This window comes from Vanessa atalanta, chromosome 28 (assembly GCF_905147765.1).
Source record: "Vanessa atalanta chromosome 28, ilVanAtal1.2, whole genome shotgun sequence".
NCBI lineage: Eukaryota > Metazoa > Arthropoda > Insecta > Lepidoptera > Nymphalidae > Vanessa > Vanessa atalanta.
Window position 1 is genome coordinate 2564694 of NC_061898.1, and position 14945 is coordinate 2579638.

The window sequence follows — 14945 nt, forward strand, 5'->3', positions numbered from 1 at the left end:
CGACAATTCAGACATTTTAGAAACTATAAAATTTTTATTATTATGCCCGTGTTTCTTGGAGACAATTTTTGTATTAGGAGTAGCCTTCTCTGCCAAAACACCAATTGTCCTCAAAACCTGATGAAAGTTTGGTTGTTTTTCGCTTATACAGTGTAAAGGGCTTCATAGTATTTTCAAGGTGGGCAACTATCCATACGGTTAGGCATCTATCCTCAACAGAGGAGTTCCATAAAAAGCTAAAACGTGCAAAAACTGTAATTTATAGGTCCAAAAAAACAAATCACAGTAAAACATAAAGGATTAAACTAGCTAAATTCATAGACATTTTTTATATAAAATTAATACTTTTAAAATGAGGATATTTTAAAAAGTGGGGCATCTATCCCGCGTTTACCCCATGAGCACGTACTAATTGTAATGTTATTCATAAGTATGATATGTGTATGTTTATGTTTTTTGTTTGGCTGTGGTTTTAATAAATAAACAAATATTATAAAACTGCAGAGCCTGACGTCCTGGGTTCAAGCCCTTGGTCGGGCCAAGATCGACCAAAACGATTTACCCAAAAACCTTAAAAACACGCTGAAAATAATGATACAGATTTCATGACAAAATAATATGGGTTTCTAGGTTGCGCGTTAAAGAAAACACCGATTTTTTTATATATCTATAATGTCAATATCAAAACTTCCGGAACATAGGTTCATTAATGTTGAACGCTTCTACTAAATCCTGTAAAAAAAAAATTCATTATTAAAAAAAAAAGTCGATTTACAGAAACATCCTATATATATATTCCATTGCTAGGCCAACGCCTCCTCCCCCCTTACTATCCCTAAAATAGTGATTACATGTACGTTCGATGAAAAAGAGCTATACTGAGTTTCTTACCGGTTTTTCCAGAAGAATTTTTATTTGGTAGTTCAAATTTAAATTCATTCTTGAAGTTATACTAATGTTACTTTTTTTTTTTTTATTATTCTTTATTGTACAAATAACACATGTACAGAGGGCGGACTTAACGCTATAACAGCATTTTCTGCCAGCCAACCCAGAATAGTGTAGGAGAGTAGTCAGTAGGGTGTGCACAGAAGTTAAAGAATAATTTTAAAAAATATATACATAGCAATACATGCCTATAAATAAAACTTTTGGTTCGTTATGAAAAATTGTTCAGTTTTTATTTTTGATGCGCACGCAGTGTGACATGACAACTACAGGATGAAGCTCGCTATTATACTCTGTACAAGTTAGCTTGATCTTTTTGAAAAATGTAAATTTTTCTGATCGACATAACTTTGCAATGACGAACATATTATTTTCTTAATTTATTGATTAAAAATTGTTAAAATATATATAAATATATTTATATAACACAAAAGTCACAAAAGATTCAAGCGTTATCCGAAAATTTTGAGACTTTTTTTGGATTACTCGATATTTTCTGTTTCCCATCACTAGCCCGTCTGTCGAAAAGATGAAGCTAACTTGAACAGGATACAGCCGCCAATGAAGTGTCAAGTCGCTCGAAATAGACAACTTCACACCTTTTATAACAATGTTTATTTTATTACAAATTTAATTCGTTTAAATTTATTTGTGTGTATGTGTGCGTGTGTTATAGTAGTGATGAAAAACGAAGGAATTAGGCACATTTATCAAAATAGTAATAATTACGTGCATACCATTAAAAAATATTTATAATTGCACCGAAGATTTAGAACTTCCGACGCGCGTTGTTAAGTACACAGCCTTTTTTTATTTATATAAATACGTAAAAAAACTGGAAAATGGGTCGGCTGATGTAAGTGGTTCACCAGCACGCGTAACCAATATAAACCAATACGGGTCCGGTCTTGGGAACTAAGGTATTGCGTCCCGTGTAACAGTTACGTAGGATCACTAACCCTTCAAACCAAGACACAACTATACTCATGGAGGTGGAGTAACTGATGTGCCTTGTGCCTGTAGTTACGTCAGAAGAGTGACCTTCGAATTGGGACACCGCGAACCTGAGTATTACTGTTTAGCGGTAGAATATGTTCATTGGAGATTATAAAGCTAGATGGTAGGTCTTTGTGCAAGCCCGTTTGGGTAGATACCATCCACTCATCAAATATTCCACCGCTAAACGACGTTTCGATGTTAATTTAAAGCAGTAGTTCCCAAACTTATTTTCCTCGTGGACCACCTATTGACATGTGTCCGTAACCACAGTTTGAGAGAAACACTAAAATATGAACTAAATTTAAACTTGTTTAATATTGGTGCTTTTAATTCTACCCTTAGCAACCCTACGAGTATTTCAGCAATTAAAATCTATAAATTTGTTAGTGATTCTCTCAAATTGATAAAGAAAAAAAAAGGTGCTCAAGTTCATGTCTGAACAAGCATTAAACATTGTCGGGCGGATAGCGCTTTGCAAGTCTGTACACGAAATTGTACGTAATATCGAATACGCAAGTTTGGACAAGTAACAGTCGCTTGCCTTATTAAAATATTTATCTGCTTAGTTAGGTACTTAAAACAATGTAGGTAGGCCCTTATAAAAACTATGCTTACATTTTTGCTCTTTACTATAAAAAGCAGATAAATTTTCGTGGACCCCTATTAACATCTTATGGACCCCTATTTTTTATTCACGCCTAGGTCCAGGTGGAGCCCTGGGTGTCCACCTGGACCACTTTGGGAATCACTGATTTGAAGGATGTCGACGTTATTCAAAGCGCACTGTCTATACTCGACTCAGATATGGCAAAAATGATTTACCAGTTTAAGTTAAAATGAGTTGTGATTATTAGTTTATTATTATTGTTGCTGGTGGTGGAAATGTTATTGAGGGAACGATGGGACTAACATTTTTGTCGCTAAAAAGTCGCAAAAAAAAACAAAATAAAAAAACAGTTCTCAGTATTGTTGTGTTCCGGTTTGAAGGGTGAGTGAGCCAGTGTAAGTACAGGAACGTATCATCTCAGTTCCCAAGGTCGGTGGCGCATTGGCAATGTAAGGAATGGTTAATATTTTTCTTACAGCGTCATTGTCTATGGGGCAGTGACTTACCATCATCACCATCACGTGGCCCATATGAGAGTCCGCCAACCATTGCCATACAAAAAAAAAATGTTTGAAATAACACTCACCCTCCACCGCTCCATGTCTAAGGATACGATGAACTGTTTCTCCGACGAATTCTCCGCACGTCGTCGTTTGTGGTGAGACACCATGTCGATATAGGGCACGCCCGACGCCTCATCTGAAAAACATGGCACCTTGAAAATGTGAAAATGTAAATGTGTAAAATGACTGTTTTGAAGGTTACCGATACAAAGAGTTAATTAATTATTATTAATAAAAAGTACTGAATGAAATTTATTTATTATTATTATTAAATATATTTATTAATTTATTGTTCAAATGAAACTGTACAATAATAATTAGGGGAAAAAATCCGTATGGAGATAGTTTAAGTCGCGGGGGCATGATATTTTTTAATTCACCCCTCGAGGGGATAAAATGGGGGTAACGATTTGTACGCTATAGACAGTAGAAAACAACCGCAGGTCTATTTAGTCTTACAAAAAACTAATATATTATTTTATATATATATATATATACACAGACGCCAACCGTCGATCTATTCGTCCTTACTATTCCAATGCGTGCCATCAATCATAAAATCCTAACAATTTTTTTTTTGGTATCAGAGACATTTCGAACGCTTTCTGGGATCCTGTTATAGAACAAAATTGCCCCACGAAGGAGTCACTGACTCTGAGCAGTAAATATAAAACATAGTTACCCAAATAGACAGAGACTCTTCCGTCTCGCACGAGGAACGATAAGTGGTAGATGTTCTCCACGGAGCGACTGAAGCTGGTCGGGTCCAGGACCACGCGGAAGTAGCTACAGGGACCGTCCTTGCAGATCTTCTTCAAGGAGCGGTGGAGTATCTCCGCCACTTCGGAGCTCTCCTCTTGCGTGGCTACACTAGTGAAGTTTTAAAGCGAGTTAATGTTTTGACTGCCTCATCGGTATTACATTACATTACATTAACAGCCTGTAAATTTCCCACTTAGGCTTCTTCTCCCTTTGAGGAGAAGGTTTGGAGCATATTCCACCACGGTGCTCCAATACGGTTTGGTAGAATACACATGTGCCAGAATTTCGTTGAAATTAAACACATGCAGGTTCCCTCGCGATGTTCCCCTTCACCGCCGAGCACGAGATCTATTATAAATGCCTGTCTGGGTTTGAACCCGAATTCATCGGTTAAGATGCACGCGTTCCACAGGGCAACTCGGCCTATACATTAGTATAGTTGCTAGATATTATTCCGTACATCACGAGGCACGGGAATCAAACGGCAGTAAAAAAATAATTGGTGTTTTCTATCGACAATTTCTCAGTACCAACTCGGGAGACGGGAGTTTCAAGTACGCTCCCGTGCCTCAGAGAGCACGTACTCTTTATATACGTGTAAGAGCCATTGCACAGAAACTGCGTTTGCACACACCCTCGTTCACTATAAAATATCCTGTGTAGTCGGTAAGTCTCCTCCACATGTTAACTTCCCAAGTGATGCATTATTGATATATCAACTGGTTGGAAATGGTTAATACTTCTCTTAGCGCCAAGGGTTATAGTCGGTGATGACCAGATTTGACTTAACCATTTTTAATAAACGACCACCTATATATTACCGTATATTATATTCGAAATCACATACATATTACACATAGCTCAACCGCTAGGTGGGAACAGGTGTGACCACAAACTAACGGGAGACGCTTGATCAAAATAAAAGCTCGTTAAAAACGTCACAATAACTATAACGTAACTAATTAGTTATTTAATTATCCATCCCAAAAAAAAGTAGTTGTTGCGAGGAATAGTTTGGATTGCCCCCGGCCGCTGAAGGTGTATTCACACCCTCGAACATCGCGTCAGAACTCTAAATTCTATCCACGCAACCTCGATATCTGGAAATTGACAACGACGATCCACGTTTTTTGGGCTCGCACAACTTCTCTGCTCTGCTGCGGTTTTTCCGAAGCCGTACCGACGTGGGAACCTTCAAGAAGAGAGTCGAACACGAAAAGGCGCCCCTACGGGTGGGACTCACTTGGCGGGCTTCTTGGGCGCGCGCGCGGCGGGCGGCGGGCGCTGCGCGGCGCGGCGCGCGCCGGCCCGCGCCGCGCGCGGCGGCAGCGGCGTGGGCGCGAACGTCCCGTACAGGAACGCCACGGCGGGCGCCTCCAGGGGAAACGAAAACTCCCAAAAGTCCTCGTTACGTCTCTGAAAGGAAGCCTCGACATGATGATTTCAACCTAAATGAGTTTTTTTTGTAATGTGTTAACCCTCGTCCGATAATTAGTATACCTCCGAGAACGGATTTTACGAAACTCCACGCCTAAGGGGGCAAGACGGGCGGTTAGAAACATGTGTTTTATTAAATTCGCGCAGGTTAGTTACATCATAAAAGTCAATCGTGAAAGGGACGTAGGTGCTTGCTACCTATTTAAAAAAATCACCTTAAAATGAATACACCCAGGGTTTTTGTTATGATAATATTTTTACGAAAGAAAACTATGATGCAGACCTTTATGTCTATATGTTTAAATTTAAATACGTTTCTTGGTGGTAGAGCTTTGTGCTAACAAGTCTGGGTAGGTACTACCCTCTCATTTTACCGCCAAGCAGTACTTTGTACTGTTGTGTTTCGGTTTGTAGGATATGTAAGCTAGTGTAACTATTACACGGGACACAATAACTTCGTTCCCAAGGTTGATAACGCATTGGTCATGTAAGGAATGGTTATATTTCTCACAGCACCATTGTCTATGGGCGATGGTGATCACGTGCATTAACCGATGATCACCACTGAATTTTCATGTGCTTAATTTGTGTTTGTAATGTCATTTCGTAAACTGAAAGAAACCATCGTGAGGAAACCTAAATTTTTTCCAATTTCAATGAAATTCTACCACTTTTGGTTAGGTCATCTTGTAGCTGTGCATAAATAAATTAACATCGTTATAATTGTATTTTTTTAAAATCATAAATTAAGATCAGCTTCTTAATCCTACAGCAGGGCTAAAGCCTCCTCCACGACAATGCTCCAAAGCGAGCCGGTGGCACATGAGGCGTTTACAATGGTGCTTAGATGATAAACTCGGACCCGTCACTTCAGATTCACGTCTGTTTACTGCCACGCGGCTACTGTGATAGTAAAACGTAACTCACGATGTGGTCAGCCAGTTCGAATTTGTCGTACTTGTTCACGTTGCTGCTTATGGCTTGCGAGCAACGAACGATCACGTCACTGGAGGCTCTCAGCAGTTGTGAATCCAAGAAATTCTCCGCTGAAGAAGACAAACAATCAAGACTGTTATTACGAATCGACGACTGGCAAATGGGCCATCTGATGGTGCGTGGTCACCACCAATGTAAGCAATGGCGCTTTAAGAAATATTAACCTTGGCAGCTAAGATGTTAAGTCCCTTGTGGTTGTAGTTACACTGGCCCACTCACCCTTCAATACAACAATAAAGAAATACATGAAGAGTAGGTGGTATCTACCCAAAAAAGGTTTCGCACCAAGTTCTCGCCGAGTAGAAACCAACAGACAGGACAATGAAAACACCTTATTGGGGTGTATTCGGTACTCACCACGAATAATCCGCTCGAAGGAGGATCTTGGAGGGTTAATCGTATAGCCTAATCCAATGGAAGCAGGAAAAAGCTAAAGAAACCTTAGTTTTACGTATTTCATGCGACTTGCTAATAACTCAGCTATATTGTGCACTGCTAAGAGTTTATGATTAATATATCTTTGTTTATAATACAAGACTGATAAACTTAACTAGTTATATCCACTTTAATTTTATTTCCAAAATTTCGATAACAGTTTCGTCGACGTTCAAGACGTCATTTTCTCGCAAATCCATAGTGAATATCATAGATTAATCGAGCTCTCGACCAATGATTTCGGGTCAATTTGCTGTCAAATGTTGTTTATTTAGCTTTTCTCTTATGATTGGAAAAGAGTATTTAAACATCGTGAGCGATGTTTACATATTCCTGAACTTTGTCACAAGCGGTCGTATTAAGAGGTTTTTTGCGATGGATTTGACAAGAGAATACTCTTTAAGTTCGATTACAAATTCAATGAAGTTCGCGATGGATTGGACGAAGCGCCTTTTTAGGACTTTTGTTCATAAACCAGAGAGAACCCCGTGATATGGGATCTTCAGCACATGTTGCAAAAAAAAGAAAACTAATAATTCGGCTACTTAACGAACTTTACGACTAAATAATTTACTATAATCGCGCCTATCAGCAAACAACTAATATGTACATTACATGGTCTGTGAACTGTGTACTTTTGTGGTACTAGGGCTTTGTACAAGCCTGTATGGGTAGGTACCACCCACAAATCATATATCCTACCGTCAAACAACAATACTAAGTAATCTTGCTTTTCGGTTTGTATGCCTTCGATTAATATGCCTTCTTTACAAATGTATTTTTACAAATGATTTGAATTTATGAAAAGGCAAAGTTAAAATATTTTACATATATATTTTTTAAATTAAATACATCTTTACCGGGATGAAGAACTCTCTCCTCTATGCTGCCGTTCGAAAACAGTATATTTGCTTCTCTTACTATCTCTTTGGTCATTTCCAACATCTCCATTGTATTGGAAGTTTTATTTTCTGTAAAATAAAAAATAAAAAATCTTTATGTTTACCGTAGTTGTTTCGAAACAAGAATTAGTTGTTAAAATGTTTACATAGAACAAAAATATTATAACTGCAATAAATTATAAATGAATACCACCTGATGGTAAGTGGTCACCACCCCCTATAGACAATGACGCTGTAAGAAATAATAACCATTCCTTACGTCACCAATGCGCCACCAATGCTGGGAACTAAGATGTTATATCCCTTGTGCCTGTAGTTATCTCTTTTTAACACAAGCTTTCATGTGTATAAAATTTTCAGTCCAGCTATCGTTCATCTGGAGCCAATCCTGAGTTGAATCAGGATATGCTTACTTTGAATATGTCATTGGATCTAAGCCAATGTGTATAATTAGCCCAGCAGTGGGAAATTTACATGCTGTTAATGTTATAACATGTATATTATATCAGTTACATAAGTTATTAGTTTTAATGTATTGTGTAGTTAATGGTATGTATATAAAGGTATATATACACTGATCTCTCTATTTTAAAATGTCAGAACTGAACGAAAAGTTTCAAAAGAACTTTGTAGTAAGACTATCATTGTGTTGCAAATATAACTGTAATTCATTTTTAACTTAATCAGTAAGTAATTATATAATTAAATGATATAACAATCGATTAAAACTAAGCAAATATTATGTTTATACTTAAAATATATTTGATTTAATAAATTAAAAAGAAAATTGTTCTCTAGCTAAGATTGCTCAATATTTACAATACAAATAGTCTAAACATGTTTTGGAATATTTTTTAATCTATCTATACTAATAAATTTACATTAAACTTGTACCAATACATTTTTTTTGCATTAACAGCCTGTAAATTTTCCCACTGCTGGGCTAAAGGCCTCCTCTCCCTTTGAGGAGAAGGTTTGGAGCATATTCCACCACGCTGCTCCAATGCGGGTTGGCGGAATCCACATGTGGCAGAATTTCGTTGAAATTAGACACACCCAGGTTTTTTAGCGATGTTTTCCTTCACCGCCGAGCACGAGATGAATTATAAACACAAATTAAGCACATGAAAATTCAATGGTGCCTGCCTGGGTTTGAACCCGAAATCATCGGTTAAGATGCACGCATTCTAACCACTGGGCCATCTCGGCTCAGTATTTAACTAATGTACCAATACATACATAAAGAGAAAGATTAGTAAATAAGGTCCTGAAGCCTGTAGTTTAATTCGCCTTAAATATAATATATTTATTTTTTTGTAATTGTACATCATTATTTGTTTAAACATAATATGTAAGTCTGTTACAGCACTAAATACTCCAATTCTAGTTTAAAGAATATTTTTGAGTGAGTCGAGTCTTAATGCCAAGTTTGTATGTATAAATAGTTCAAGATTAGTTCTCCACTTTTACTATTTATACTTGACTTGTACCACTCGTGGTTGTTAAGGCCGAAAGCTCACATTTATTAAGGTTTTATTAACACTTACTGGTTACTTAACAATTATTAATTTACTTTGTGTCTTATTGTAGTTCCATAAGAGCAATCCAATAATTCTTGCTCTGATTAATCAAAATTTTATTATTGATAGAACAGTTTATGAAGTTCTCATAAAAAAAATTATGCAAGTTAATTTAAGTTTATATGTTTTAAATAAATACGTAAATACAAACCAATGTTATTCGTTTCATTGATTAGGTTTTTCATGAGCATAACTCTGTCGCGGCTTTCATATGTAAAACTAGAAGACTGAGAATCTCTTTGGGTAGATGTAGACGGACGAATCGAAGCCATGTTTACAAATCTCACAATTGATCCCTTTCAAAGTATTTTCCAGTGTCTTTTTAATCAACCAAGATCAATTATTCATAAAGCGGTTCACTATTACGCGGATATGTCACAATATTTATTGATACATGAAGGATTCGTGAGTCTCTCGAGATATAAACTTAGTTATAATTCCACTTCAATAATATCACATAATATATTTTTAATACATTAAATATTATTACAGATATTTACTCAATGTCTAATTTCAAAATTATACATTGATAACAAACAGCCAATGAGTAAAGTTTATTAAAAAAAACAAGTGTGACCATCAAAAAACATTAAGCTACCAGTACACGTTGGGTCAGTTTGATTGACGTTGGCCGTTTGATAATGAAGAATGTAGGTATTAGTTATTATCGAAATATACATATTTCTACAGCTACTATGCCTATTCCAAGCACAACAATTATTAAGTAAATAATATTTTTTTTTTTATTCTAAACTAAAACTTTTATTAATAAAAATTTTATTTAACTCATTTTTAGAAGCAAATTAATGCGCTTTCATAATTAGATATCAAATTAATTATGAATATCAAATAAAATTAGTAATTATATTCATTTTTATGTTATCATTCGTTGGTTTTATTTAACGATTTACAAAAATTTCGTCTGATTGCTATTTAAAAAATCCTTTTTATTTTTTTGTGTTTAGAGATTGTTAATGTCGATAGTAGTGATGCATATCGATACATACTTTCGATTGTTTATGGATAGTTAAGGTGTAAAGCTTACATTGTAAGTAATAGTATCGATAGTCTATCGATAGCTCGATGAGCAATACTATTGATATCAGCGATACTATAGTATAAATAAAAGACGTACCGTCTTGTATAGATATCCTAAATAGTTTTCGCGGTCAAAAATCGATAATCAAGCTATCGATAGTTCTGCAACATTGGTCGATAGAAATAGTGACAGTAATGTCCAACAACTTTGCTTCGTATCTGTCTATCACAAAACAGAGTATGTCTATATCAAAAACAAACTTATGTTGCAAATTAAGAATTTAAACTTTGACGCTCATTTATATAAAATTAACAAATTGTGACTTATCACCTTCTTCAAAATGTGTAAGAACGACACGACACATGTTGAAAAATGCATCAACTCACTAATTGAAAAAAAAAAGAAAAAAGAATACTATTTCTAACACAATATATACGTAAAATGGGCGGAGCTATCTCTACTATACGGTCAACACATTGGAGAGCTAGGGAATCGCAATCAATTATTTATAATATTATCGACATTTTGTTTTTTTTTCTTCAGTTATCATTACATAGTACAAAACAAAGTCGCTTACCGCTATCTGTCTGTCCCTGTGTATGCTTAGATCTTTAAAATTACACAGCAGATTTTGATGCGTTTTTTTTAATAGATTGAGTGAATCACTCAAGGGGAAGATTCATATATGCATATGTATTATACACGCGCAATATATTAGAGAAACACTAATAATTTTAGAGGTTTCTAATATGATGTCGTAAATTTTTTTGGACTTTCATTGCCAACGCTGGCTGAACCCTACAAGATAGATCAAAATAAAGTACTACAGTATTGTACACCTTAAAAGAGTCTACAAAAAAGTCCATGATGGTATATCTCTAAGGAATAGCCCGCAAAAACCGAATTTTTTATTCTTTACTTTTTACGAGAAGTAATGGCTTATTTTTTAAGCGATTTTAAGCAATACGGCAATAATCCTTATCCAATTATGTACCTTAAATACATTGTGCATTTAGTATAAATTGTCTAATTACTGAAAAACTGTGAAAGATGTAGAGATAAACATACTGTAATATATTTAGTATCAGCATTGCCGCGTACGAAGTCGGTATTCAAAAATATTTTATTAATTATACATATATTCAAATTTTATATATAAATACTCAATAAAAATTAAATGAAAATTAATAGTCCCATTGCTGAGCTAAGGCTTCCTCTCTCTTTAGAGAAGTTTTGGAGGTTATTCCTTCACACAGCTCCAATGCGGGTTGGGCATGGGCAACATGGGCAATTGCCTTGTTCTGCCTGCTCCACAAGAAAAGGAGGGCCCTTTTACAATAGGGATTTCGACGAGTTACAAATATTCAGTATAGGTAAGTGTTTAGATTTCGAGATATAGTAAAATTATAATTAAATCATTAATTACTATATTTTAAAAGTACAATAAATGTATTGTCAAACCTGAATGATAAGAAAATTTTCAAATTAATTTGTAAAATAATAATTAGGGTCTTCACTCGTCTGTTGGTCTTTTGTGACCCCTGAGCCTCCGGTAATTTTAATTCAGCTCTGGAAATATATTTTATTATTGTTTAAATTTGATTTATTTATTAGTTTAATAGTTCAATGTTATTTAAATAATTTAAGTATTCATATTAATTTATATATTCCATTTGCTGTCGAAACACTTGGCCCTTGGAGTAGTGGTGCAAAAAGCTTCATCAAAAGCATAACACCTCGCCTTATTGCCTCCACTGGTAATAGGAGGGCTGGTTCGTTTTTAGCCCAGAGGATCGGAATTGCGATTCAACGGGGAAATGCTGCTAGCATTCTTGCCACCATTCCACGCGGTCAAGATTTATACAGTAACTAACTTTATTTAAGCACTTAATGATATCAATTCTTATGTTAATAAAACTATTTATATATTTACTGTAATTCATTATTTTTTAATTATTGTATAAAAAAGCATCCGACAGTTTTCATGCTTAGGAGTAATCTAGCTCAAAATTGTGTAAGTCCGTAATTTTAAAGTATATTGTGATTGTATTCTGTTTGTTGACTCATGAATAAATAAATAAATAAATATCAGGCTTAAGAAGAACCGTTGAAAAAAATTGTTGAACTGTGTGACAGTTTTATCATAATTTTACGTATAAAGACCAAGATAAAGACCAATTAAACGAAATTTGTCATTAAAATGACGCGACATCATTAATCAAGCTCTCGACCAATGATATCCAGCCAAGTCAAGTCAAAGGCAAAAATAGACGATAATGCGAAAGAATCCATAACTTTATTAAATTAAACAGATCGTATGGTTTGCAGCCCTGCGAGTCCTGCAATTAATCAAACCCATTCAATTAATTTAATTCAAGTCTTCGTTCAGGTGTATCTTAAGTGGGGCCACTAAGTAGTAATTAGCCCAGGGCCCCCTAAAATCACGGTCCGGACCTGTATGGAAGCGATCGTTTCATTGCCAAGGACCGCTCTATCGATATTATAAATACGAAAGTGATTTTGTCTATCTGTTTGTTGGTTACGTTTTCATGGCTAAGCCATTGAACCGAATACTTTTTGTCACCGCACGGGGGAATACGCAAGCGAAAGAAGAAAACTATAATGTCTGATAGGTCTTTGACTTTTTTAGTGATTTCAGAAGCACCGAAAATACCTTGCATCAATCTTCTCAATCTTGAAGAGACTCCTATACTGTCTGTTAATCGGGTCAACCATTTTTTTTCAAGTATAGGTAGTTCCCTTGCTCAGGCTATCACTGAAAACTTACATGTTGTATGTACCGGTCCAGATACTTCTAGTTCTCAGGTAAGTTCTTTTGGGCTACTATGTACAGATCCATTTGAAGTAGAGAGTACGCTTATGAACTTAGACTCAAATAGTGCAATAGGTTGGGATACCATCCCGACCGCATTCCTAAAAATGGCCAAGGACATTGTTGTTCCTATCATAAGTAAAATAATTAATTTGAGTTTCGAACAAGGTACATTTCCGGAGGCCTTTAAGGAATCTATAATCACACCAGTATATAAGAGCGGGAACAGGGATGATATAACAAATTATAGACCAATATCTGTTTTTACATGTATTTCAAAAATTATGGAAAAAATAGTGAATAGAAGGCTCCAGAACTACCTTGACAAATACAGTATTATTTCCAAATCGCAGTATGGTTTCCGTAAAGGCGTGTCCACTCAGGATGCGGTCGGGGATCTCACTAAACTAATTGTTCGGCAGGTTGATAAGGGCAAAAAATGTTTAGCGGTGTTTCTAGATCTGAAAAAAGCCTTCGACACGGTGTCTGTGCCTGTTCTATTGAGGAGACTGGAGGGTCTTGGGTTTAGGGATAAATCTCTTTCGCTTCTCACAAGTTACCTTAAAGACAGAAAGCAATCCGTCAAAATAGGAGAATTTATGAGTGATACTGTTACTGTTAATTACGGAGTCCCCCAAGAAAGCGTGATTGGCCCGACCCTGTTTTTGACTTACATTAATCAATTATATAATATGGAGCTTGAAGACGGCCAAATTTTTACATATGCAGAAGATACTGCCATCGTATTCATGGCAGACACTTGGTCTTCTTTGAAGGAAACAGCGGAATTAGGACTTAAAAAAGTTGCAAATTGGCTAAATGAAAACTTATTGACTTTGAACACCTCCAAAACAATTTACGTTTGCTTTACGAAAGTTAGCAGCACTCAACCAAAATCTGATTTTATGATAAAGATTCATAAATGCCCGACCTTGAGTCTGATTGTGACTGTCCTCAAATAAATAAAGTTGCTAGTGTAAAATACCTTGGTGTTATGATTGACCAAAGATTATCTTGGTATTCGCAATTGGAACTGATGATAACTAGGGTTAGAAAGTTTATATGGATTTTTAAGTCTCTACGGTATGTATGTATAAAGTCCTTACTAAATAAAATGTATATAGCTTTAGTACAATCAACGTTGGGCTACTGCATTCCTGAATGGGGTGGAGCAGCTAAGACTGGATTCCTTGAACTGAAAAGAGCCCAAAGATGTTTGATAAGGGTGATGTACAGGAAACCATATAGATTTCTTACCACTGCACTGTACGAGATAAGTGGTCTACTTACGGTGAGAAAACTTTATATAGTAGCGACAGTATTAAGGCTCCATAAAAGCTTGAAATATTTACCCCCATCAACAAATAAACGCAAGAAGTACACAGTGCCATATAATGAATCTATCAAAAGTAAATTTGCCTCATGACAATACTCAAGATAATCTATTTATTTCTTTAATAAAATAAACCAGGAAGTGGACATATATTCCAGTACATACTATGATTGCAAAAAAGCCTTAACAGACTGTTTGTTAAAACGTAATTATAAAGAAATAGAATCCTTGCTTGAATACATCACCTAACACGCTGTGGGAATAAACAACACAGGCAAACACAAACACACGCATTCATACAGTCACTTATACACACACACACCCTCAAACATATTAATACTGCTATAAAAATACTCATTTTGGATAAACTTTGTTATTATATTACCATGATTCTCATTATTTTAAATTTTATAATGAGAAAATTATTATATATAGTATAGTATATTTTGTAACTGCTGTCTTGTAGTACTTACCTCTGATTGTATAAGGGAAGAGCGGGGCCTCCTACCAC

The 14945-nt window shown here is 35.6% G+C and overlaps 1 protein-coding gene across 1 annotated transcript; it reads right to left on the reverse strand.

The window, feature by feature from the left end:
* Positions 1-655: 655 nt before the first annotated feature.
* On the reverse strand, positions 656-9839 carry LOC125074792 (EP300-interacting inhibitor of differentiation 3). Its single transcript, XM_047686215.1, has 7 exons — positions 9381-9839; positions 7608-7718; positions 6244-6362; positions 5123-5295; positions 3800-3987; positions 3141-3253; positions 656-732 (listed from the first exon to the last, which is right to left on the reverse strand). The coding sequence occupies exons 1-7, from the start codon at positions 9499-9501 to the stop codon at positions 682-684; spliced, it is 876 nt and encodes a 291-aa protein (XP_047542171.1). The 5' UTR covers positions 9502-9839; the 3' UTR covers positions 656-681.
* Between the last annotated feature and the right edge of the window lie 5106 nt (positions 9840-14945).

Excerpts from the sequence above, each read along its gene's own strand:
- LOC125074792 (XM_047686215.1), bottom strand. The coding sequence starts at position 9,501 with ATGGCTTCGATTCGTCCGTCTACATCTACCCAAAGAGATTCTCAGTCT. Across the intron at positions 3,988-5,122 it reads GCGCCCAAGAAGCCCGCCAA|TGTAGCCACGCAAGAGGAGA; the intron begins GTGAGTCCCACC and ends AAACTTCACTAG. Across the intron at positions 733-3,140 it reads TAGACATGGAGCGGTGGAGG|GATTTAGTAGAAGCGTTCAA; the intron begins GTGAGTGTTATT and ends TTTTTTTTACAG.